This window comes from Sminthopsis crassicaudata, chromosome 2, assembly GCF_048593235.1.
Source record: "Sminthopsis crassicaudata isolate SCR6 chromosome 2, ASM4859323v1, whole genome shotgun sequence".
In the NCBI taxonomy this organism is placed as follows: domain Eukaryota; kingdom Metazoa; phylum Chordata; class Mammalia; order Dasyuromorphia; family Dasyuridae; genus Sminthopsis; species Sminthopsis crassicaudata.
This window is the reverse complement of record NC_133618.1, coordinates 142,770,667-142,795,798: the sequence shown is the minus strand read 5'-3', so window position 1 is coordinate 142,795,798 and position 25,132 is coordinate 142,770,667. Positions and strand designations below refer to the sequence as shown.

The following is a 25,132-nucleotide window of genomic DNA, read 5'->3' as shown; positions in this document are numbered from 1 at the left end:
AACTAGCAGAGGAAATATGCCGGAATTAAGAGGTGATGGGACAGGTTTGCTATAGAAAGTGGACACTTAAAGGAAGCCAGAAAGGTCTGCAGTTAGAGTGGAGGGGGGAGGAGAGGAGTGCTCCAAACATGGGAGAAGGTCAGAGAAGAAGCCTAGAGTATTTTGTTTGTGAAACAGTCAGGAGGCCTGTGTGCCTGGCAGGGAATAAAGAATAAGACCAGAAAGGTAGGAGGTTAGATTATGAAGGGCTTTGAATGCCAAACATAGTATTTTGCATTTGATCCTGGAGGCAATCGGGGATCACTAGGGTTTATTGAGGGGAACGAAAGGACAGTGATACATGGAGACCTGTCATGCACTGTGCCATATACTAAAGATACACACATCAAAGAAAATTAATTTTTCAATGTTGACATTCTCACAGTAAATGAGATGAGAAGAAAGAAATAAGCGACAGCTAAATGAAAAAATAGTTCATTGGTTCTCCTTGGAGAGCCAAATAAAGAATTGTCTGACCTTCTGCATGAATTTCCTCCATGTACTCTTATTAAAGTTTTATGCAGCTGCTTTTGCATTGTTCTCTTTAGTCCGGGTGCTGCCTCTTCTATACCACATCTTGGGTGGTTTATGATTTTAGCATCCAAGTATGATGGAATTTATTGTCTTTGATGGTTAAAAAAAATTTGCTATCAAAATCTTTGTAAATATTTTCCATTTTCCCTTTCTGTACTTTCATTTTCACCTTCAAATGCTCTTGGGGTGACTACTCAGTTGGATTTCTCACCAATTCTACTTTAGATTGATTTTACCCTATATTGCTTCTCTCTATTTTATCTCTAAAAATGGGCATAATAATAGCACCTATTTTCTAGCATTTTGTGACAATAAAATGAGATAATAAAGTGCTTTGCCATCTTAAAGAATTATGTAAATATATGTTAGTTGTAATATGAATGATTTTGTCCATTCTTCCATTATCCTTTTTTGTAAGAGCTTATAAAAGAGTTTGTATTCTAAACTGGTATTGCCCTTGATGAAATACAATTTTCTGACTGACAAGTCAGTCAAGTGTTTGCCAACAACTGTGTTACTTCCAGCACTGTGAATATTTTCACACAGATAAATTATTATCAATAAATAGGTAAAGAGAATTGTGGGAAGATGGCAATGTTAGGAATTAGGAAAGACCAAACCATTCACAAATACCCCAAAAAAGCTCTAAAAAGAAGCAATAGATTCAAGAGATGTATTATAGAGTTGGAAAGGATATGAATTAATTAGATGGCTATAAGCCTCTTGATCTCTTTGCCATAGTTCTATTGTGTGTTGAGTGTAGAGTCAAAAAAAGTTAACAACGCTACCACTCTCTATCCCTCAAAGATAAGATCAACTCATTCCTCCTTTTTCTTATCCTTAGCAAATTTTTAGTTGTTTTTGAGAGTCAGAATCCTTGTCTGCTATGGTGAAATCATTTTTCTTTCATACTTTCATCCTTGACTACCCCCACCTTACCCTCTCAACAATTCATAGCTTCTTTTTCTTCCTGTCCTTTTTTTGATATACCCTAGGGAATCCTGAGTCTATGGTTCACAAGCTGTGGTGCAGCTTAGATCTCTTTGCCTTACAATTATATTATAGATAGGGCAGAGCACCCCTTCTCTCCAGAATCTCAGGTTTGCAACCTCAGTCTTCTTTGAGAGATAGCTAGGTAATATAGTAATGAAGTTCTGAACTTGGAGTCAGAAAAAGTGATCAGGCTTGAATCCTAAATCAGAGATGTAACCTAGGAACCTCTCTCTGCCTCACTTTCTTCCTCGGTGGCAAAATAAAGAAAAGAATAGCAGTGAATCTGTCAATAAACATTTATTGAGTACCTACTATGTGCCAGGCACTGTGCTAAGTACCAGGGGGAAAAGGGGCAAAATTCAGTTCCTGCCCTCAGGGAGCCTACAGTCTAGTGGAGGGTTAAGGGAGGGGTGAAACAAACCAAAAATAAATAGCAAACAAGATATGCAGGGTAAATAGGAAATAACTAAAAGAAGGCACTAGAATTAAGAATATCCTTCACAAAGTGGTTGTGAGGATCAAATGAGAATATATAGAAAATGTTACATAAATCCTATCTGTTGTCTAGGGGAAGAAGCAGGGGAGGGAGGAAGAAAAATTTGGAACACAAGGTTTTGCAAGGGTAAATGTTGAAAACTATCTTTGCTTGTATTTTGAAAAATAAAAAAAATCTATTATATAAAAAAGTTCTAGATGTTATTATTATCCCTTCTCCCTCATCTGTCATATCCAATCAGTTGCAGAATCTTGGCTGTCCTACCATTGACATCTTGTCTCTGTCACCTTCTCTCTATTTACACAGTCACCATCTTAACAAAGGCCTTCATTACTTCTTGCCTGGATTGTTGTGATAGCCTCCTAATTGGTCACATCACTTCCAATCCTTCACCACTCTAAGCCATCCTCCCCACAGCTAGCTGCCAAATTAATACTACTAAGATACAAGTCTGAACTCGACACTCTGTTCAGAAATCTTGTCAACATAGTCTCTAGGATAGGGGATCTTCATGGATTCACAGACTCCAAGAAGACCTTGGATAATTTATATGGGACATAATGGATTTTGGATAGGAAAATGCTATTTTTATTTTGATGTAATGAGGTTCTTTTATTATCTTGTATCTTTTATTTTAAACATGAGATGGGATTTATGATGCAAAAAAAGCTAAGATTTTTTATTCTAGAATAAAATACAGTACCTTCCCCATGAATTTTAAATCTTTCCACTACCTGGACCTTGCAGACATATTTCATCTTACTTTCTTTTCATTATTCTACTCTCCAAGCAAACAAATCTACTTAGCTATCTCCCAATACAATTATTCATCTTTATCTCTATCCCTTTGCCCAAGTAAAGGAACTACTCCCCTCAGGTTCACTTAGAAGAATCACTGGCTCCTTCAAGACTCAGGTTAGGTGCTCTCTTCTATAAGAATCCTTCCTAGTGAACCCAGCTGTTAGCATTCTCTGGATCACAAAATATCAATCTGGGACTTAACTGAGTACATAGTGTGTCCTCCAAAGATAGTGTAAACGTCCTGAGGTCGGATATAATTTCATTCTTCTATATCCCAGAACCTAATGCATTAGTCATGAATGGGTGATTCATGAATAATGTTAAATGTTTAACTTTATTTCTGTTTGGGTCAAGGTATAAAAACTAGAAGCTAAGAGAAAAGGTGTGGGTATATAATTAGGACCTCTGTAAAATTTTTGGTTGAATAATTGATTCTGTGTTGGGGTTGGGGATGGAGGAAGGTAGGCTATCTGATAGTACAATTAGATGGATTAGGAACTGATTGAATTGTCTCAAAGAGTAGATATGAATGATGCAATGTTCATTTTGGAAAAAGGTCTTCAGTGGAGTATCCCAGGGATCTTTTTTGGCCTTGTACCATTTAACATTTTTATCAACAACTTGAATACAAACATAGATGACATGCTATGCATGATATACATTTTATACTATTATATGATATATAATATTTTACATATTATAAAATATAATGATAATATTTGCAGATGATGCCTATTTGGAGGGAATAGCTGACATACTGGATGAGTCAGGATTTCAAAGGATCTTCATAGGCTGGAACATTGGGCTGAATAAAGTAAAATAGGGATTAGTGTAAAACCTTACACTTAGTTTCAAGAAATTGTCTCTACAAGTTCAAATTGAGAAGTACATTATAGCAATTTGGCTGAAAAAAGACCTTGGTGTTTTAGTGGAATGAAGTTGACAGTATGATTGTAGGAATTAAGAAAACTAAGGTGATCTTAGACCATATTGAGAGAGACAGAGCTTCCAGAATTACAAAGGTCCTATTCATACTGCACTCTGCCCTGGTCAGGCCACATTTGGCCTATCAAACTAGGAGCCACAGTTCTTAGCAGTGACTCTCCATAGAAGAGCAACCAGAACTTTGAAGGAATCAGGTCAGTGACATATGAATATTAAATGAAGGATCTGAGGATGTTTAGGCTGAAGTAGAGAAAACAAAAGGAAAGGGAGATTGCTATCTTTTAAGACTAACCAATTGGATTTGATCTCTTTGGCCCCCAGAAAGTGGAATCAGAAGCAATGAGTGGAAATGATAAAGAGGAAGATTTTCTATAAGGAAAAACTTTCTTAGTCTTAGGGCTATCCAAAGATTTAAAAAAACAACAACAAAAAAACAGTAATCCAAAAGCTGCCTGAGAAGGTAAGTGGGTTTCCCCTTCATTGAAGCTCTTTAAGAAAAGGCTGGATACCACCAGGTTCTGGAAGGTAGAGCCACCTAGGTCTCCCAGGAGTTCTTCTTCAGTGTAGATCCAACCAGGATCTCCTTTTCCCAAATGTTATGGATCTGGGTCCATCTGGGGACCTGGCTACCGGGTAAACATGGTTGATCATACCATTTCAATGAACAGAAATTCATCAATTATAATCCTTCCTGTAAGACAGAAGTCCAGCAGACCTTATCATATACCTCTATTGATAGTCCCACTACCAGGCACCTGGGCTTTACTACCTACCATGCTGCTGCAGTCTAAGGATACCTGAGCACCAAATTTGGTGGTACATGTCTGCAGTCCCTAGTGCCAATTAGGTTAAAATTGGCAATATCTCTTGAGCTTGTGAATTCTGAGCTTCAGTGGCCTAAGACTTCAATGGAAGGTGTCTGCACTATTTAGCATCACTACAGTGAGCGGAGGTCATCCGGTTTCCTAAGAAGAGGGAAACTCATACAGAGTAGGTCAGAGGTACTGAGCACATCAGTAGTAAGATCAGATCTCTCAGTTTTCCCTAAATCTTCCTCTTTATCATTTCTATTCATTGCTTCTGGTCCACTTTCTGGGGGCCAAGCAGACCAAATCCAATTGATTAGTCTTAAAAGATAGCCATGTTCCTCCCCTTATGTTTTCTCTACTTAAGCCTAAACATCCTCAGATCTTTCAGTCAATATCATATATCACTGACCTAAGTCCTTCATAGTTCTTGTTGCCCTTCTCTGGAGTGTTACTGCTTTGCTGCCATCAACCTGGATGATAGAGACTTAGTTCTAACAAAGAAATCATTAGACCTTTGTTGACTTGCTTTGATTTGCCAGGTACACTGTAATGATAATTCTTGTTTAGGAATGGGCTGGAAATATGACCACTGCTGTTCCATTCAATTCTGAAATTGTGTGATTCTGTGTCTCTTTGAATTAAATACCCACTTTCAGAGGGTAGGAGGAAAGAAACCAAACAAGGTGATGAAGAAAGAATAATTAAAACAGGTAGGAGGAGAACCAGTAGAGAACAGTGTCACAGTAGGCGAAGAAGAAGAAAACATTAAGAAGATATAAGTAAGCAACAGTATATCAAATGCTGCAGAATAGGCAAAAGAGATGAGAACTGAGAAAAAAGTTAGATTTTTGCAATCAAGGGGCCATTAAAATGTTGAGGACAAAAGCCCAATGACAGGGGATTGAGTATGTGGTAAGTTCAGATTATTTTCTCTATCATTTTAGCAGTAAAGAGGGAGGAAATGTTAAGATGTTAAGTTGAGTAGGTAGTAGGTCCCTGGAAGCATTTTGTTTGTCTGTAGGCAATGGGGAAGGAGAGAGAAAAATTGAAAGTAAATAAATGGGAGTTTGAGGGCAATTGAAATCATAAGTATACAAAAGCATTCCCTTGATATATAAAAGCATCACTTCACTCTCTGAGGCAGGATGGAAGGTGGATGAAGAAATAAAATTTAGAGGATTGAAAATAGCTTATGATAGTGATGAGAGAAAGGAAAGGGGGAACCCCGTTGGTGGGTGCAAAGATAGTAAGATAATCCCATGAGGCACAGTGTCCCCTGTAAATGAATTTATAGGCCGGAAAACCTAGATTGATAGAAAAAGGTTTATTGTAGGAATTTGGAAGTAAAGTTCAGTTAGAAAGATGCCAGGGCCAAAGGTGGCCACTGGGTGGACAGGAACCCTTACATGGCCAGAAGGATACCATATTTGGGGGGGAAGGGCTCCTGCAAAGAGAGAGCTCCAGCTTGGCTTTTTTATACCTAAAAGAAGATTGTGGGCGGTGCCAAGTTCTTGGCGGGCTTTTCAGATAAGGAAGAAACTGTTTGTGGGGGCTAAGAAAACCCAAGCCAGCTTAGATCCGGTGGGGGCTGGGCCCGGATATTCAGCCATGGGGGTTGGGAAATCAGAAAGGAATATCAAAGTGACCTCAACCCCTATCAATAGTACTTACTCAGTAAAGGAAGAAGCAAACTCATCTTCTGAGAGATGGTATGTAGAGGTAGTGTTGGGGCCTTGAAAAGAGAGGATAAAGTTTGGAATAAGGTTTATATAAGCAAGAATATAACTTCTAGAGGATGTATCACCTCTGTTTTCATCTGGTATTCACTCCAACTATCAGCTCAGGGGACCCCAAATATGTGGTTATAATTCTAAGTACAACCCAAGAGCCACTCCTCCAACAGGCCCTTTCTCACCTCTTCTTCTACCCTTCAAAATTTCTTAGTCAATTAATTCTTATTCATAATTGTTCATTATTCAGTCCCTGTAGCTCAGTATTATTCCAAACCAGAAATATTCCTATACATCATCTACCAAGCATTTATGGAAGTTCGAATGTAGGGATAGGTCAGGGCCTGACCTTGCCTTTACAGAGGAGGAAACTAAACCAAATCTCTCTTTTTTTTCTCATATTGGTAATTGGTAATAGAAAAGGACTAAAAGCTGAATATCTCTAATGTCTAATCATAGGCTATATCCACAAGATTAGGTTGCTCCTTATCTTCTGTGTTTTGACATTTCAGTGTAGGTGTATGAGAGGAGGGGCCTAATTCTTTGGCAGAGGGAGTCATTTATCCTGCTTTGCTCTACCATGCTGCATTCTGTGGTTCAGAATCTGACAAAACTTGCTCAGGTTCTCCACCCATTTAAGGCAAGATTGATTCTTGTTTGTCTTGGACAAATGAACTCTTCTTCCCTTTCTATCCACACCTCCTTCCCCAGTCCTCTTACAACCTCTTTTCTATGGAGCCTGGAAAGTATCCCTCATTTTTTTCTCTGTGAGTGTCTATTCTGTCTTGGCTAATTCCCTTTATCCCAGAGCATACCACCATCACTAACACCCTGAAGTATTTCACCAAAAGCTCCCCTTGTTACTCCTTCAGAACTTTAATTTGCTATGAACAACCTTGCTTTCTACCTGAGTCCCTACCAATACCCCCTCTCTTTCATGTTCCATTAGTACTCCATGAAACCGATTCTTCTTTCTTGATATGTCCCATTTCCTCATCCAGGCCTTCCCTGATTATTCTAGTCTGAATCAGTCTCCCTTTTGTCTAGCTTCTCCCCTCTCCGATCTATCCTTGACACAGTTGCCTAAATGATATTCTTAAAGCACAGGTCAAATCTTGGCCCTCCTCCTCTGCTCAAGAAACTTTGGGGGCTATGTATTGCTTCTAGGATAAAAATACAAATTCATTTTGGCATTTAAAGCTCTTCACAGTTTGGCTCCAATCTGTCTTCCCTGGCCCTTCATGCATTCTTTGTTTCAAACAAATTGGCCAATTTAGTGTTCCCTGTATACAAGATTCCATGTCCTATCCTCATGCCTGTGCACAAGTTGAAAAGTTCTCATCCCTCACTTCCATCTCACATAATTCTGAGCACAACCCAAGAGCCACTCCTCCAACAGGCCCTTTCTCACTTCTTTTACCCCTCTAAATTTCTTTGCATTTACTCAGGAACATCAGGCATACTAGATAGAAGTCAGGGAGATTTGATTTGACATATGGTGACTCAAATATATCAGTACCTCTATGGAGGGTGTCTCTTTGCACTGGAAGCATTAACTTCATCTTTAGCAGTTCCCCAAGCCACTAAAATTACAGGTCCATCTCAAGAAAAATAAAACTTCATCCCTCCACCTCAGTAGAATGCAACTTCTTAAGAAACTTGATCACTTTGTTTTCACCTCTTAGTACTTAGCACACAATATCTCCCACTCCTCAATACTTAGCACACAGTATTCCACCCCCCCCACTCAATACTTAGCACACAGGATCTCCCCACTCAATATTTAGTCCTCAGAATTTTCCCTCTTCCCCAATACTTAGCACACGGTGAGTAAATGCTGGTTGAATTGAGTTAAATGAAACCAATTTCTCCCACTCCTTCTCAATACTTAGCACACAGTATCCCCCCCTCCCACTCAATATTTAGCACACAGAATGCCCCCACTCATTATTTAGTACTCAGAATTTTCTCTCATTCTGGTTGAACTGAGTTAAATGAAACCAATTTCTGAAGTCTCTGAATTCCTATTTTACTAATCTCAGTAGCAAGTTTTGTATATCATTATACAGTCTCTCATTTGCTGCATCATGTGTTATCACTAGGAGCAAGGCCTTCTTGAGGGCAGGGATCATATCTTATTATATCCCTTTGTTATCCCCCAGAGTATTAAGCAACATAATGGTTCCTCCATCAATGCTTGTTGCTTGATTACAATCCCCTAAACCATTCTTTTTTCAGTGTATCACCTCACAGTCCTTATTGGCAAAAAGAATGTTTTCTTGTGGGAGTGAGTGGGCACATTGATGTATATGCTTAGCATGGACCCTGAGATTGACCTATGCTAATAATAAAGTTTTAACAGGGATGGGCACAGTTAAGTAACTGCTTGTTGTCCCACAACCCTGACATCCATTTACCTTCATGTGTATTTTCCACACCCTTCTGGCTCTACTGCTTCTCCCACTCCTTGCCCTAATAGATCCTTAACTTCTAGCTGACGCTCATCAACCAAGCCTAGTTCACTACCCCCTTCCTGCAGAAGGCCTTATTGCCTTTCACCTTACCTGGAGGGAAACTGAGCCATCCCTTGATGAAAAGTTCCAAGACCAGGCAAGAATCAGGCTGAAGAAAGAACCTAGATGTTTGTTGGTAACTTCCCTAAGCAATAGGATCTCATCCCCAACCTACTTGTTTCTCTGTTTTTCTCAAATTTCCCCAATCAGAAACCTTGAGCTGGGGCTTCCTGATCCAACAACATTTAATTCCGGTGCCTTCTCTCTCTTAATTATTTCCTCCTTATCCTGTGTAGGCTTTTTGGTACATATTTGTTTGCTTCTCCATTAGATTGCAAGCCCTTTGAGAGTAGAGATTGCCCGTTGCCACTTTTTGTATCCTTAGCACTAAGTACAGTGACTGGCACATGGAGGGCTCTTAGTAAATGTTCACTGACAGACCACACAGCATCCTCTCTGCCTACGGACCAGTGTTTTGAAGTTTGGGGGCTTCATTCAAGTCAGAGGTTTAAAGAAGGGGGGTAACTTTCCTTCAGGAGGGAAGGAAGGGTGGGGGGTGAAGCATGTCACTCATCATCAAAAGCAACTCTGTTCGTTCCCTGGGAGACCCCCCCCCCCTCCCTTGCCCTTTCCTCCTCCCACCCAGCCCCAGGGAGAGAGCAGGGACAGAGCTTCTTTTATCACCTGACGCTGTGCAGTCACGGATCCCATTGGTGGAGCCAGATTCAGTTGGTCTCGGTCTCTCTCTCTCTCTCTCTCTCTCTCTCTCTCTTTTCTCCTTTTTCCTCTCCCTCTCTCTCCTCTTCTTCTCTTCCCCCCCCTCTCCCCTTCACGTTGCTTTGATTTTTCTTTTTCCCCTCTGTGAGGCTAGGGGACGTTTCACTGGAGACAGCAGGCGGTGTGTGCCCCAGAGAGAGAAAGAAACAGGCGCTGCCAGAGGAAGGAAGAAGCCGCATGGAAGAAAGGTCCTCAGCTGCCAGGAGCCCAGCAAGACAGTGCTGCCGCCTGTAAAGCCGGGAGCGCAGTGCCTTTTGCCGGCCCCATCCCCTCGCGGGAGCAGGTTCCGACCGCGGTCCTCGTCCTTGCCAGGTCTTCTGCTGCAGTACCTGGTGGAGACAGGTAAGGTGCTCTCCCTCCCAGAAGCAACTTGATGCCCCCTTGGGGCATTACGACCGCTGGGATAATCAGAGAGGGGGCTAGTGAGGAGAGCCAGACTCTTGTGCCATCGCTCTGGACGTTCACCCCGGCATGTACGAAAGACAAATGGCAGCTCCCTCCCCCCCTCCCCAGGGGGCTTATGGTAAAAGTAAGGGCTGGACGGGGCTCCGGGGTACAGTACTGCTCAGTCACCTCGTGACCAGTCCTGCTGCAGTGAGCGGTGCCAATGGGGACGCAGCAGGTCGGGAGGAAAGGCTTCTGCTGGAATATGGGCTGCTTGTGGGTATGTGCGTGGCAGAAATATGGGAGCCTGTGTGCGCAGCATGTATGCATGGTGGAGGTGGGGGAGTCTCTCCCTAGATGTACAGAGAAGTGCGAGTGCCCTGTTGGGGGGGGGGGAACGGCAGTGCCTAGGTCTGTATTTGTCCCAAAATGTATTTTAACCTGCGTGACCATGTGCGCCAGCTTCCGAGTTCCTGTGTCCATGTGAGGGTCCGTGGGAAGAGCAAGGAAACAGTTTGTGGGTGGAGGGCTACTTTGGCATGTGTTGGTGTGTGCACAGTGCAGTAAGATGGCAGGCCTGGCTAAGCATGTATCATGTGTGCACATACAAGTGTGTGGGGTGCCCCCTCACCTGGGGGAGGAATGTGCTCCTGTCATCTCTCCATGTGGGGAGGTGTAACTGTAGAGCAGGAAAGTGATTGGTAGGTGGGAGAGAGGATAAATGTTCCTGAGGTGTCTCTGGATGCAGGTTTCTGTGGGTGTATGATCTGCATAGGTTCGCCACAGCTTGACACATGGACACTGTTAAAGAGTATCAGGAAGCAAGCTGGTCATACCTCCTTTGTGGGCTTGTGTGCCTGCCGAGGGCACCAGGGACCCTGGCCATGACCACACGCATGCATGCACTTTCTGGCCCACTGCGTGCACTTGCCCCTGCACACGAGCTAACACGCTCCTATCCTCATGTGTGACGATGTCCATGGATAGAACAGCCAGGTGGGGGTGAGCCAGGGGACTGTTAAACTATGGAAGGTCATCATGGTGAATAGGAGCGCAGAGGAGACTTTTTCTGAGGAGCTGGTGTAACATGTGGAAGCGTGTGAGTTGGTGTGGCAGGTTGCACATGGGGGTGGATGTTCATGGGCATGTGAGGGGCAGCGTCTCTGTGAATGTACCGGCGTGTGGGTGTGGGAATGTATGTCTCTGTGTACGAACATGGGAGAGTAGGAGTTTCTCTAGGGTGTTGTCTCAGCCTGGGCTCACACCCTGCCCTTCCCAACTTAATCGGGTGTGGAAGGCTGGACGGCTCTGGCTTGGGGGCTCTCCTAGCATCAGCCATCTTCACTCTCCTGGGGCAAGGCTGGGGAGGGGCTTCTTAGCCTTTCCAGATCCCAGAGAGAGCAAGGGGATTAAGGAACTAAGCAGGACAGGGCAGTGGCCCAGGCACAGACGCCCGCCCTTTGCAGACCCCTCTTCCTCAGGCAGCAGCTGTTCCCTTTAGTAGAGAGAAGAGGTATGGGCCCCAGCCTAGCACTCCTGTCTCCTCCACACAAGCTGGGGAAGGGGCCTTCTGAGTGCGTAACCTGTCGCGCCACAGCCATTGCTGTGCACATGGAAAAAGCACAGAGGGCTTGCTGGGTGTTGCCAGTCATGTGCCAGTGATTTCCTAGCTGGCTCATTCTCCCAGGGCTGTTCCCTGGGCAGCAGATTTTGTCCTGTGATCCTGCAGTTTCTCCTGGGTGCTTATTTTCCAAAGGGTCGTGACATCTACATATCCCTACCCATGCTCATGAGCAGCCCATATGCCATACACTCTAGAGAAACAGCCAATGGTGCTGTCACAGTTAATGAGCATTTATCAAGCACTTACTGTGTGCCTAGAACTGTGTTAAGTGCTGGCAAGATCCAGGCATAGCTGATTGGGCATCACAGGTGGCAAGGGAGTATTTTGGAGTTGAAAGGAAAACACATGATACTATTGAAGGCCCAGTCCTACCTCCAACTCTACACTGCCCGAACACCTCATAGTTGAATGTAGAGGTGCCAGGCTCTGAGCAGTTTTAACTGAAAAGGAAAGTATAATCTAAACTGTTAGCTAAAAATAAAGCACTTACTTCTCCGACAGGTACAAAGTAAATCCATCCCCTAAACCCAGCACAGCTCCCCCTAACTCTTTGGAAAATGGACAGAATAGACAAGGACATTACATTCAGGGGAAAGCCAGGGTTTCTGCAGAGACCTGGGTGGCATAAAGAAAGAAAGACAAATCAAAGAGGAAAGAAAAGAGAGAATGAAAGACTGAAAGTAAATTAGGAAGAATAATAAAAAAATTATATAGCACTTTAAAATTCATCATACTTTGCAGTATACTTTTAACTCATTTGGTCCCCACAACTGTGCTCTGTAAGCATTATTGCCCCATTTAGATGAGGAAACAGAGGTTCAGAGGTTAAGAAACTTGCCCATTATCACATAGCTAGTAAATATCAAGGGTAGGATTTCAGCCTATGCCTTTCAGGCCCAGAACTCTTTCCATTACACCATAGGTAGATATGTGATAAAAAGGAGAAGAAAAAAAGAACAGACAGAATGGGAAAGAAAGCATGAGATTGTAAAATAAATAGAAAAAAGGGGAATGGGATTTCAGGGAATAGGGCCTCTCCAATCACTCAGATCCAAACTTCCTCTTCTCTTGGTCCGTTGCAGAACAAGGAAAAGATCCCCTTACTTACTACATCAAGGGAAATCCCTAAATTGGGATCCCCATACCTGAGGAAGTCACACCAGTGGGATATCTTTTGATACATGACTGAAAGAGTTGCCTTCTTTCTCCTGTGGCCCCTTCTAGGGAGGCAAGAAAAGTTGTGTCATAATGGATAGCACCTTAGCTTTGAAGTCAATAGATCTCAGTTTTGATCTGAAGTCAAAAGTTTCAGCCTCAGTTGCTTTCTCTACCATTTCTTCACTCTATAAGTTTCCTTCTCAGCTAAGTAGAGAGAACAATATTCATGCCACCTAAGTCACGCAGTTGTCTTCAGGAGATTGATTTGCGAGCCAAATTTAGATATGAATTATGCTTATCCTTTGACATCACTCCTCTGAAGAGTCAGAAGGGTAAGGGAGGTGTTGAGAGAAGGGGAGAATGAAACAAATGATGTTACGACCAAGCAGGCATTTATTAAGCACTTATGGATGGGACAGTTAAGAGGATAAAAGAAAAATATTGTGATATCATGAGATACACAGAGACTCAGGGAGACAAGGGAGGGAAGAAAGGCAGAGAGATTACAGCAAAGAAGGGCCCTGGGACATTAGGATATGAACTCCTATCTTATAGATCAACTCCTTCCATGTGCACCTATTCTGCAGCTGTACATGTCTGTGCCACCTGAACAGGGTAGAATTGTTGATCTAAGTTATGAGAGTCTCTTTTTAAAAAGAGATAAAGGTGAAAATACCCACTTCTCTCCAATGTCCCTGTGATCATCAAATCTCTCTGAATCTACTTCCTCTCTATCCATTGCTTTCCCTAAAAGTTATCTCTTTCTATCTTCCTTCATTTTGTTTTCCCCATCATCTCCTCCCCTCCCCTATGACTGTCCCTTTCTTTTTTTGATGTCTGCTAGCCCAGAGTCACCCCCCCTTCCTCCCCAGCTCCATCTGCTCAGAATCTGTCCTGCCCTGTGCTTGCAACATTCTCATTGCCTCTGCCACCTGCCAGGTGCCGTCTGCTACGCCTTCCTCTCTGCAGAGAGATGAGAGCTGCAAGGGGGCTGCAGAATGGGAGAAGGCACCCTTCCCACATCCCATACTGGGGGAGGAGAGAGAGTCCTCCCACTCTACATAACCCTGGTTCTCCCTAAATGCTTCTCTCAGATCAGGTCTGGGGAGACAGGGACACTGGCATGCCTGCAAAGAATGCCTTTCTGAACCCAGGTTTGCATATGTGTGAAAGTGGAGGGCAAGGGGCTGGTGGGGAGGTGATAGGAAGAAATGGTGCTGGAGAAATATAGGGAAGTAGCATTGACTGCCCCTTACCATTCCCATAGGAACTGAGCCAGAGGAGAGCATGGAAATGCTGCTGTCCACCCCACACAGCATTGAGATCAATAACATCACCTGTGACTCCTTTCGCATCTCCTGGGCCATGGAGGGCAGTGACCTAGAGAGGGTCACTCATTACTTCATTGATCTCAACAAGAAGGAGAATAAGAACTCCAACAAATTCAAGCATAGGGTGAGTAGGTGACATATTGGGGGACTGCCTCCTTACCCCCAGGAGCATTTAGAGGGTGAAAAGCCAAGATGAAATTTAGAAATAATACCCCCCCATCCACTGCACCGTAACCAAACCTCTCCCAACAGTACCCCTTGGACGGTTCTTGAGGCTTCAGGGCAGGAGTAAGGTGAGGGACTGACACCCTCTTTCGCGAGGTGCAAACCTCAAGCTCCAATCCAGCTTAGATTCTGGAACCCCTTGTGGGTGTTGGTTGGGGGTCCCCATGGACGGGGTTTGTTCTACCTGAACTCTTAGGGATGGAGGGCAGGTGGCCTCAGCCCTCCAGTTTCTATCCCTGTATCCAGCCATTGGTCTGGGAAGATGTCAGTGTTCCCCACTGTTTCCTTCCCCTGTGAGGCTTCTCTTCCACAGAAGGGGACCCTCCCTCTACCCTGAGGAGTGTGGCGAGCATAGAGGGAAGGTTTTCACTTTCCCAAATTGGGGGGAAAGGACGGGAGAAGAGGGAAGGGGAAAGGAGTCCATATGATCCATAGAACATCAAAACAGGTTACTCACCATCCCCCCTCTGGAACTGTTTCCTTTGATCTGGCTGTCTTTTGGCAGGCCAGTTGCCACAGCAACTGAATGCTTAACATCGCCACCACCACCACCACCGCCATCCCTCTACTCCCCCCCAGCATAAGTCATTTTTTCTTTCCTCCCCGGCTTCTTAGCATTTGCTGTTGCCGTGGAGACTAGCCCTGCAGTGCGGAGTGCTCTTGGAGAAGTCTTGATAAAAAAAAAGAAAAAAGAAGGCCTCAACGCCCCCAGCCTTAGGGCCCTTCCTCCACCAGGCTACCTTTTCTAGCTCCTAACAAAACTAGATTTCGGGAGGGTTGGGGACTTACGGGATGCAGGGACTAAGAGCCACACTCTTAGTATCAGTGGGGAAATGGCGATTGGTTCATGGGTGGGGGTATGAGCTTTCCAAGCCTTAGGCCCTCATTCTGTGAGACCCCTTCCCACAGGGGATGGCAGTATCCTAGGAAGTAGGAGGAGGTTTCAGATATGCTGGAGGCAGCAGAGCCACCTAGGCTGAAATCCTGGTTTCTCACCTTCCCTCCCTGCCCTATAGGATGTGCCCACAAAACTGGTGGCAAAGGCAGTGCCTCTGCCCATGACCGTGAGAGGCCACTGGTTCCTGAGCCCCCGCACGGAGTACAGTGTAGCTGTGCAAACGGCGGTGAAGCAAAGTGATGGAGAATATCTGGTGTCTGGATGGAGCGAGACCGTTGAGTTCTGCACCGGAGGTAAGGAAAGGAGCTTTATGATGTGAACAACTCTGGCTCCAGAACCTCTAGGCCCGAAGGCAAGGTTCCCCAACAGGCTCCTCGAAGGAGCTTCCTTGTCTCTAGCTTTCTGATTTGACCAAGGGGACAATTCCCAGCTACCCCTTCCTCCCCATATTTCTGGTGGAAAATAGTGGATTCAGCTCCCCTTCTCCCCAAACCCAACAATGGCATAAGTAGAGAACATTCAGACCTGGCACCCTTCCAGCCTTCTCCAACAAAATTCCCCCTTTCCACTGTCAGAATTCATTTACTAGTATGACTTGAAAGGTGTCAGAAGGATCCCCACCCCCAGAATGTTTCCTTATTGAGATATTTATTATTGTCCTGTTCCCTGAGGGTCTTTTTAGTTCAGTTATTCCCAGGAAGGGAAGCTCCCTAAGGGCTTCCCAGCTCAGAATCTCAGCACAGACCATTGTCTGCTGCTCTCCTCAGGGACAGAAGAGAAGGGGAGATGAAGGGGAAAATACTGAAAAGAGAAAAAGAAAAGAGTGATGTGAAGATGGGGATGGCAGCCTGTGACCAAAGCCTAGGCCTTAGTGTTTGGCTGGGGGCTGGGATCTGCCTCTTGCCTCTGTTAATGAACCTGTCTCAAATCCAGGATACAGCCAGTTGTCCTGGGGATTTGGTTGGTCATAATTAGGAGGGGTGGGGGGATTTGGAGAATAGGCTGGGTGGCAAAAGGCAGCATGGGCCCAAGCTGGCACAACACTCAGGATCACTGGGGCTCCTTGTAGATTATGCCAAAGAGCACTTGGCTCAGCTGCAAGAGAAGGCAGAACAGATAGCCGGCCGTATGCTCCGATTCTCTGTCTTCTACCGGAACCAGCACAAGGAGTACTTCCAGCATGCCAGGTACAGTGTGGCTGGGTTCCCCAGAGGTTTCCGTATGGGATCATGCCTATCTTGCCCCCAGGTTCTTCCCTCTCTTTTGGGTCAGCCTTTTTCTCCTATCATTCCTTTCTCTGGAGCCCTTATCCCCCTTGGTACCCAGTCCATCTCTGCCCGTCACATCTGGGAGGAACTGTCTCAGCATCCTCAGCTGAGGAGGAAATCAGAGACATGTGGGTCCTCAGTGTACACGCATGCATATGTGTGTGTGTGTGTGTGTGTGCCCGCATCCACCTTGCTTAGCTCAGCAGGCAGACCATGGTGCCACTGGAGTTTGGGATGGATCCCTATGTGGGCTATGTAACTTTACCCTCTTCCCCAATTTGACCCTTAATACTGAATGGATCTGCTGTCTCCCCAGTTTATTTCCTTAGTCAATAGGAAGAATCAGTGTTAATTCATCCCCACTACTAGAAAAAATTATTAAAAAGTGTTTGCCTTTGGACAGTGGTTTAGAAGGCAACATCACTGTCCTGTGCTAAATATTAAAAATCAGCAGCAGCAGCTTCAGATAGGGACAGAGGGCTGAAAGAATATGGATCATAGGTCTAAGCAGGAAGGGGTCTCTAATCCAAACCCCTCATTTAACCAGTGAGGAAACTGAGGTCCAGAGTGATTAAGTGCTTAGTGCAAGGCCCCAGGAGTAGTCATCAGAAGTGGAATTTGAACCCGGAGCCAGCTCTTTCTGCTGTTGCTCCCATGACCTTAACTCTGTGCCACTCCATCAACCAGCATCATTAAGTGCCTACAACGTGCCAGGCTCTGTGCTGAGCACAGCTCCCCTTTGGAGGGGACCCTCTTGGCGTCTTTTGAGGAAGCCAGGCAGGTGCAATGGACAGAGCTTAGGCTCTCCAGCAGCTGTGTGGCTGACACAGTCTAGGGAGCCTGGCTGGGCGTCAGCAAGACCTTCAAATACAAGATCAGACACTCAGCAGCTGGGCCATCCCAGGCAAGTCACTTAACCTTCTTGTAACTCAGTTCCTTCCACTGTAAAACGGGGGTAAAAAGGGCAATTTCATCTCAGGGTTGTTGTAAAGTGCTCTGTAAACCCTGAAATGCTGCCTAATTCAGTAACCTGACCCCTCCCTGAGCTTTTGTTGCCCCTACTTTGTAGAACGAGGGGCTTGGCTTGGGCAGACCCCAGGTTCTCTACCGCGCTAGGCTTCCTTGGTGTCTGACTTGAGGGGACTAGTGCTGGATGTCAGCACCTGGGAGCCGGGACAAGTAGTTTTGTGGTCTTTTAGCCACAAGGCAGCCACAGGCTGCTAACAGAGCCCCTTCTCTCCCCCACTTCCTCCTGGCCCAGCAGGACTCACTGTGGGAACATGCTTCAGCCTTACCTGAAGGACAACAGTGGCAGCCATGGCTCTCCGACCAGTGGGATGCTCCACGGCGTCTTCTTCAGCTGCAACACTGAATTCAACACAGGCCAGCCCCCTCAGGACTCCCCATACGGTCGCTGGCGCTTCCAGATCCCAGCCCAGCGCCTCTTCAACCCCAGCACCAACCTCTACTTTGCAGACTTCTATTGTATGTACACAGCCTACCACTATGCCATTCTGGTCTTAGCCCCCAAGGGCTCCCAGGGTGACCGGTTCTGCCGGGACCGCCTTCCCCTCCTGGACATTGCCTGTAACAAATTCCTGACCTGCAGTGTGGAGGACGGAGAGCTGATCTTCCGCCATGCCCAGGACCTCATCCTGGAGCTCATCTACACCGAGCCTGTCGACCTGTCGCTCGGCACTCTGGGAGAGATCAGTGGACACCAGCTGATGAGCCTTTCCACTGCTGATGCAAAGAAGGACCCCAGCTGCAAGACCTGCAATATCAGTGTGGGCCGCTAGGGACTCCTGGGAGTGGGGGGAGAGGGGATGTGGGGGGACTGAAGTGGAGAGGACAAGGGAGAAGTGGGAGGGAACATCACTTGGCCTTGACCCAGGGAGCTTGGCTTCTCTCTTGTCTCCTCCTGACCCCTATCCCAGGCCATGCCGCCTCCCGCCTCTCTCCCAGCACTAGTGGTCAAAGGGAGCCTGGGTGAACACAGCCCCTTTTCAGCTGGCACTGGCAACTTCTCAGTCCCATTGGAAGCAAGTCATGCAAGTCTTTCCTCGTCCACAAGGGTCTGGCTAGTGCTTCCATAGGGGTGGATAGCTTTGCCCAGGTGGGGTGGGCTGGCTCTTCCTGAGGGTTCCTTTTTTTTCTAGTCCCTGTTCTGCTGTTCCCACTTGACTCTTGCCTGCCCCCCGGTAGTGATGTGCTAGTCCTGGACAGGACTACTGGGACTCAGTCCCAGTCCCAGCCCTCAGGAAGACTCTCTAGGCTCTATCTTCCTGATGCTTGTCTCCAGGAAAGATGCTTAAGGAGGCTTGGGGAGCTCTCCTCAGCCCCAGGCTACTTTACTCAGAGCCAACCGTGAAATTCCCCCATGTCTTTTCTTGAGCCACATACTCAAATCCCTATTCTCTAAGCAGCTCCCCCATCCAGGCCCAGACCTCTTTCCCCTATAAATAGTTTCCTTCAATGTGACTCCTTGGCTGTCCCTTGCCCCAGCTGTATCCCTAGGAATGGCTATTCCCACCCTGCCCTGGGCCTTCTCCTTCCCAGAATAGGAGCCTTCTTTCTTTTCCTTGCCATGTGGGCACTTAGCTGTTGTTTTTGTTTTTGTTTTCCTTTCTTTTCCTTCCAGGGAGTTGATGTGCCCTGAGGCACCTGCCCCTTTATCCCAAAGCAGCAGAACTTAAGACTTTAATTAATTGGGGTTGAGTATGGGGAGTAAGGGATAAGAAAGGCACTGGTACTCAGAAATGCCCTTTCTCCAGCCAGGAACGGACTCTCTACCCCAATCAGGGCCAGCATGGAGCTGGAGTGCCACAGACTTTCCTCCAGGGGCCCCTGGCACCATGCCTAGCTAGGCTGCTTCTCTCTCTGTTTGCCATGGTGCTGTGCCTGTGTTGTACCTGTGCATTAGTCAGACTGTGGCTTCTCCCACAAATACCTTGCCCCCAGGCCTTTTCTTTTCACCTGGAGGAATCTGCCATAGTCTATCAGGGCCCATTGGATTTTGCCAGAGCAGGTCTCAGTTGGGTGTGATGTCCCTTCTTCCATGAGATTACTTGAGACTCTCAAGGAAAACGTGCCAAGGTTGGGGCTTCCCACTGATTTCACATAGTAGTAAATTAAATATGATCACAGGTCAGAGGGTAGCCTCCCAGGAAGGGATCTGACAGCAGGTGAATCCCTTCTTGAGATTGGTAGTCGAGGGGAGGTCAGAGTTTAAGTTGGGCAAGATAAGGAGGTGATAGCAGTTTTCAGAGATAAGGGGGCCAAAGGAATAGCAGATACTTTTCTGATTACAAGACAACTATACCCCCAGATGGAAGGACCCCCTGGGATGGGACTGAAGGTAATAGCTGGTATGAACGGGTTGGGCTCTGAGATACTGGGAAGAGGAGAGGACACAGACACTTTTGGCCCTTCCTGATCCCTCTGCTTACTACAAACGCCAGCAAGAGGTCCTTCCCCTTTGCCCCAGTCCATGTGTCTGACCTTGCTGATGGCCTGCCTGTGCTGTGCTTACAATGTGCATCAATAAACCACTACCACCAGAGCCCCCACCTACTCCTTCCTTGGGATAGGGTTGGGGACTGGGTCTATCTGCATTTCCTATCTAAAATGGAAAGGTGGAAGTACTCTCAGGGTCACTAGATTTATTCAGGAAAGGGATCTCAGGAATCCTGTTCTAAAGACAAAAGGAAGTAGGATTGAGGAACACTTTGTTGTAATCTCCCCTGCTTGGAAAAAGGGGGTTAGAATGCTTCTCCAGGAATCAGAAAGCTGGTAAATATCATCAATCTAGTCTAGTGCCTTAATTTTGGGGACAGGGAAACCAAGGCATAGAGTCTTAAGATCCTGCAGCTAGATACCAGTAGAACTGGCCTAATCTGATCTTTCCAGTAGACTTTGCTGCTTTAATTCAGACCCTGGATATCCCCTCCCCCTAGCCAGGCTCTAAAAGGTTGCTGTTCTGAGTCACCTCTTCATCAGTTATAGTTATGAAAATGGCCCCTCTGCCTTGAGCAGAAAGATCCAAAAAAAGCTGAGCAGCCCACTGGTTCTTTGTGTGCCTCCCTCAAGAACCGCTAAGGTAGCTAATGAGCCTTCTTGCTGAACAGAAGGAAGGACAGCCAGAAGGCTGAGGGAAAGGCGGCTTCCAGGAAAAAGTCCTTGTGTCAGAATGTCAGAGGGGGCCATGAGCCCAGGATTAGGGGCTGTCCAGTGGCAGGTCTCGTTAGGAGCAGCTAGGTGGCGCATTGGACAGAGTTCTGGACATCGAGTCGAGAAGATGAATTCAAATCTGGCCTCAGACTTCCTGGCTGAACGACTCTTGGTAAGTCCCAACTTTCATCTGCTTCAGTTTCCACATTTGTAAAATAGGGATGATTTCCAAACATTTAAAGTGCTACCTCAGTGGTAATTGTGATTAAAGACAGGACCTCAACCAGCCCTTCTCTCTCTGGGGCTCTCCTACTTTCCTGCCCCAGCTTCTCAACATGGGAATTCCAGTCTAATTTAGCAACAGGGGGAGCTGTGGAGTCATAAAACTAGGTCGTGCCCAGAACAGGGAAAAGGGAGGGGGGGGGGGGGGAAGATTAAATGAGAAGGGTGGGTGGAGTGGGGCAGAGAGGCCTAGGATTACAAGGGATGGCAAAAGGTCACCAAGGTCGACCTCCTTCAAGTAGGTCTGCACAAAACTCTGAGTCAAATGAGAATCTTGCCTTTTTTTTTTTTTTTTAAGGTCTAAAAGGAACAAATTCCACAGCTTCCCCTGATAACCCTATGAATAATTTCTTGGGAAATTCTTGGCTCACTGTTGCATCTTCCAGGTCCTCATCATCATCTGGGAAAAAAAGATTATCTCATGGAGTTTTGGCATTCTATCTCCCATACTCACCCTATCGAGGGTGGGTGTTGGGAAGGAAAAGGATGAGGTGGAAGAGCAAAGGAGCTTGAGAGATAGATATTTACCCTTCTCAGTTCTACTTGGGGACTTCTGTGCTCTTAAGCAGTCATCATCATCAATTGGGCAGAAGTAAGAATTTGCTGCAAGGGTCTTTCCCAGACAAATTCCAGAACCTCATTTTTCCTCTGGTTTGACTCAATAGGTAGACTAACACATTAACTGTGCTTGTAAAGGCACACACAATACTGTTAGTCTTTCAGCTAAGAGGAAGGAAGACAACTGGAGAATCTCATCTTGCCTCCAACTGTCTCTTCCCTGCCCCTTAGGGCCAAAGCTCTTACCTTTTCTCCCTGGGTAGGGCAGGCAACAGGGATGAGAGCAGCAGAAAAGAATCTCGGGGGAGGGGTCCAGCTAGAATATTTATGTCCATAAAGCTAAACTCTCAGGCATTCACAAAGCGACCTACATGTTGTACACATCCCTAAAAACTCACACGTACACTTTGATGGTACTCGGTACATTCCTCTAGCCAAGATGGACAGGACTGGGACAAAAGCTCATTTATACATTCGCTTTCCCTCTATTGTCCAGCTATCCCTCCAGCCTCTGGGCTAGAGCCCCTCCTAGTGAGCCTTCCTCCTTTTCCAAGGTGTTGAACCTAATTTTTCCTTGCTGCAGCTTAGCGGACAAGCCCACACAGGGGGCTGCCGTAAGGCTGCCAGCCACAAGGCCCCTGTCACGTACTCTTTCAGCCTCTGCAGAGACCACCACAGGGGACCAGACACCATCCCCTGAGGTAGGGGGCCCTCAGGAAGCCAAGTTGAGGCCTCCAAAGGCAACTGGCCATAAAAAAGCTACGCTATTACATCTGGAATATATTAGAACCAGATGTGATGGGGGAAAGGAGGTGGGGGTGGGGAGAGGTGGTGATGAAGCAAGAGAAACAACAGCCCTCACTGGATCAGGCAACCATGAGGAGGGAAGGGGCAAGAGATTCCTAACATTTATTTAGGAGAATGACGGCTTGAGTTCAAGCTAACCCCTCTTTCGCTCCCTTTAGGCTCTAGAGTTTTTCTACCTGGAACAAATGCTGTGATATGCCACCATGGTGGAATGGGCAGCCAGCACATCATGTGATTGATTTAAAGGATGCCTGTGCCCCAAGTATGTTACCCACCCTCACTTTGACTTATGTCTGCCATTAGTAATTCATCGCTTTGGGTTAAACGTTGCCTACTCCTTAGATTGCATTTTAAAGTCCACATGCTTCTGGATGGGGTAATGCCTTTGTGGGGATTAGTTTATCTGTAGTTTTCTTTTAAGATTGGAGTGGGATCTAGTGTTCCGTAGAGACTCTGGAATATTTGAAATAACAGGAGATTATAGAAAAGGATTAAAAAAAAAAAAAAAAAAAGGAATCAGCAATTGAACAGAATCCACTTCTGAGGCCTGGGAACCATTAAATTGTTACATACTTCCCACCATCATCCTCAAAGAAGGGTCCCTCAATCACCCTGGGGGGAGAATCATCTGCAAGATATCCCTGGTACTGTCTGGACACCTAAGGATGCCTTCTTATGACCAGCTCTGTTACCCCTGTTAGCCATTACTCTGTTATGGGGGGCAGAGCTTTCAATCCTTGGTTTCTCGCCTTATCCAGAGTATGGTGGCCTCTGCTGCTCCCCTCCCCACCCCACCCCAGTGCATTTAGGAAAGCTAGCAAGAGTTTGCCCAAACAAACAGGATTCATTTCAGAATGCAGGTCAAAAATCACACCTCAGAAGCCGCAAATACCCATACAACATAGAACCCGAGGAACAGAGATTGGAAATGGCTTTCTGCTGTCCCTGACTTAGACCTTCTACCTTGGCCTTCATTGTAAGTGAATTTGCCTGCCTCTCTCTCAGCTTTGTCCCTAGGTTGTTTTCACATAGGCAAGGACCATTCTTAACAGCCCTTGATTTTAAACATTCTCTTGTCATCTCTCTGTACCTTATAGAATCCAATCTGATCCCAGGATTATTCAGGAATTGCTTTCCTCTTAGAATTATATGTCAGTTAGAAATATGGTGTCCGTTCCAACCTGCTCATTTTATAAGTGAGGAAATTTAAGGGCCAGAGAGAGGAATTATGTGACCCACCTAGGATCACCCAGATACAACTTATCCAGGGCCAGAGATTTCCTGCCTTCCAGTATGATGCTCATTCTGCCACATCGTGCTACCTTGCGCTTGGCTGGGGGGAATCCTATAGCATGTGGAAGAGAGGCCTGGGACTCGAGGGGTAATGAGGTTATTTGATTGTGGAGCTGGTTAGGTCAGAGACAAGGTCCGAGAGAGATGAGAAATCAATTTGTTCACCTGACCATATGTCCTAGATATTCAGAGGTTCAAAATACCATGCTTAGCCCTAAGGGAAGAAAGAGGTAGGGGTAAAAAGTAGGAATGTGGAGATCTTTGGTCAGCATTTTGGGGACTGAATGAATAGTGCCTGGGAGTTACTAGTACCTACAAGAGAGAGCCCGAGAAAAAAAGGAATAGTAATGTCACTCTAAAGTTGGGATAGGAGGTAGGGTGGGGGAAGAATCGAGGATGAAGGTATATTCCTGGAGAACTTATTAATTTATTAAATTCTGAAATACGTCTCCAGGGACAGCAACCAGCTCCTGAACAGCTCCCACCATCCATAGGAAACGGATTCTTCCTCCTCTTCCTCTTCCTCTTCCCCTTCTCCTTCTCCTTCTCCTTCTATCCACTCATCATCTGCTGGCTTCTTTTCTTCACTCTCCTGGAAGGCCTCCTCACTGGCTTCCGTTTCCTGGTTGAATTCGGTTGCTGTCATCTGGGTCATCCTGTCTTGGGTCCCAGGGGACAGGTTATTGTGTTCACCCTGCTCCTGGGAAAACTCCAAGCATTCTATAGGTAAAGGTAATGTCGACTCCTCTCTGATCACAATGGAGGGAACCTGTACAGCTGAGTGTACTTTCCTGGTCTTGGACTTTCGTTGCCTCCGGGCTCGTATGTTCTGGAGGGGAACCCTACCACTCTCGAGTTTCTTGGATATGTTTCTGCACCACCGCTTCCAAACCACTGGATTATGAGTATGCTTTCTGACATACCTCCTTCTGGAGCTAGGTGACTTCCCTCTGGGCGGCATATTGGTGACTGACCATTTCTTGTATCTGAGTTTGGTACTAGGTTTGGTATAACTTGGGGATTTGAGGCCCTTGTCAGATTTGGCCTCGCATGTGGAGGCAGAGAGTTTGCCTTTGCACATGATAGCAATTTTGGACTTTTTCCTGGCCTGACCATGTTTAGAGAGCTTGATCCTGGGTTGAGTTTGTCTGTATCTCTTCAAACCAGCCCTGCTCCTGGTCATGGCCCGACGGTATCTTTGGGAGGAGCGCACCTTGCTGGGCACCATATGGGCTGACTTCAGGGATGTGACTTGCACAATGTCTTTGTGGTCCTTTGTGGTCTTGCTCTTGGAGGCTTTGGGTTGGCAGGGAGGGTGCTGGTGACCATAGACTACAAACTCTGCCATGGAATAAGTGACCCCAATCCGTCTGGCAAACTGTCTGGCTGAAAGTCCCAGTTTGCTCCATTTGCTGGGGAGCCCTTCCATTCTGCTCCTGGCCCCCCAGCCTGCCCCATGGCGACCTTCATCCCAGCCTTGGGGGGGGTAGGAAGAAG

The 25,132-nt window shown here is 46.1% G+C and overlaps 1 protein-coding gene across 1 annotated transcript; it reads left to right on the top strand.

Moving 5' to 3' along the window:
• The first annotated feature begins 9,731 nt into the window (after positions 1–9,731).
• Positions 9,732–20,087, top strand: PHYHIP (phytanoyl-CoA 2-hydroxylase interacting protein). The gene is made up of 5 exons (XM_074287493.1): positions 9,732–9,979; positions 14,071–14,258; positions 15,376–15,550; positions 16,327–16,444; positions 17,790–20,087. Exons 2-5 carry the CDS (start codon positions 14,091–14,093, stop codon positions 18,322–18,324), a joined length of 996 nt encoding a protein of 331 aa, XP_074143594.1. The 5' UTR covers positions 9,732–9,979; positions 14,071–14,090; the 3' UTR covers positions 18,325–20,087.
• Positions 20,088–25,132: the final 5,045 nt, after the last annotated feature.

Bases quoted from the DNA above. Each gene is read 5' to 3' on its own strand.
- PHYHIP (XM_074287493.1), top strand. From the start codon at position 14,091: ATGGAAATGCTGCTGTCCACCCCACACAGCATTGAGATCAATAACATC. The intron at 14,259-15,375 runs GTGAGTAGGTGA...CCTGCCCTATAG, and splicing joins CCAACAAATTCAAGCATAGG to GATGTGCCCACAAAACTGGT. The intron at 15,551-16,326 runs GTAAGGAAAGGA...GGCTCCTTGTAG, and splicing joins CGTTGAGTTCTGCACCGGAG to ATTATGCCAAAGAGCACTTG.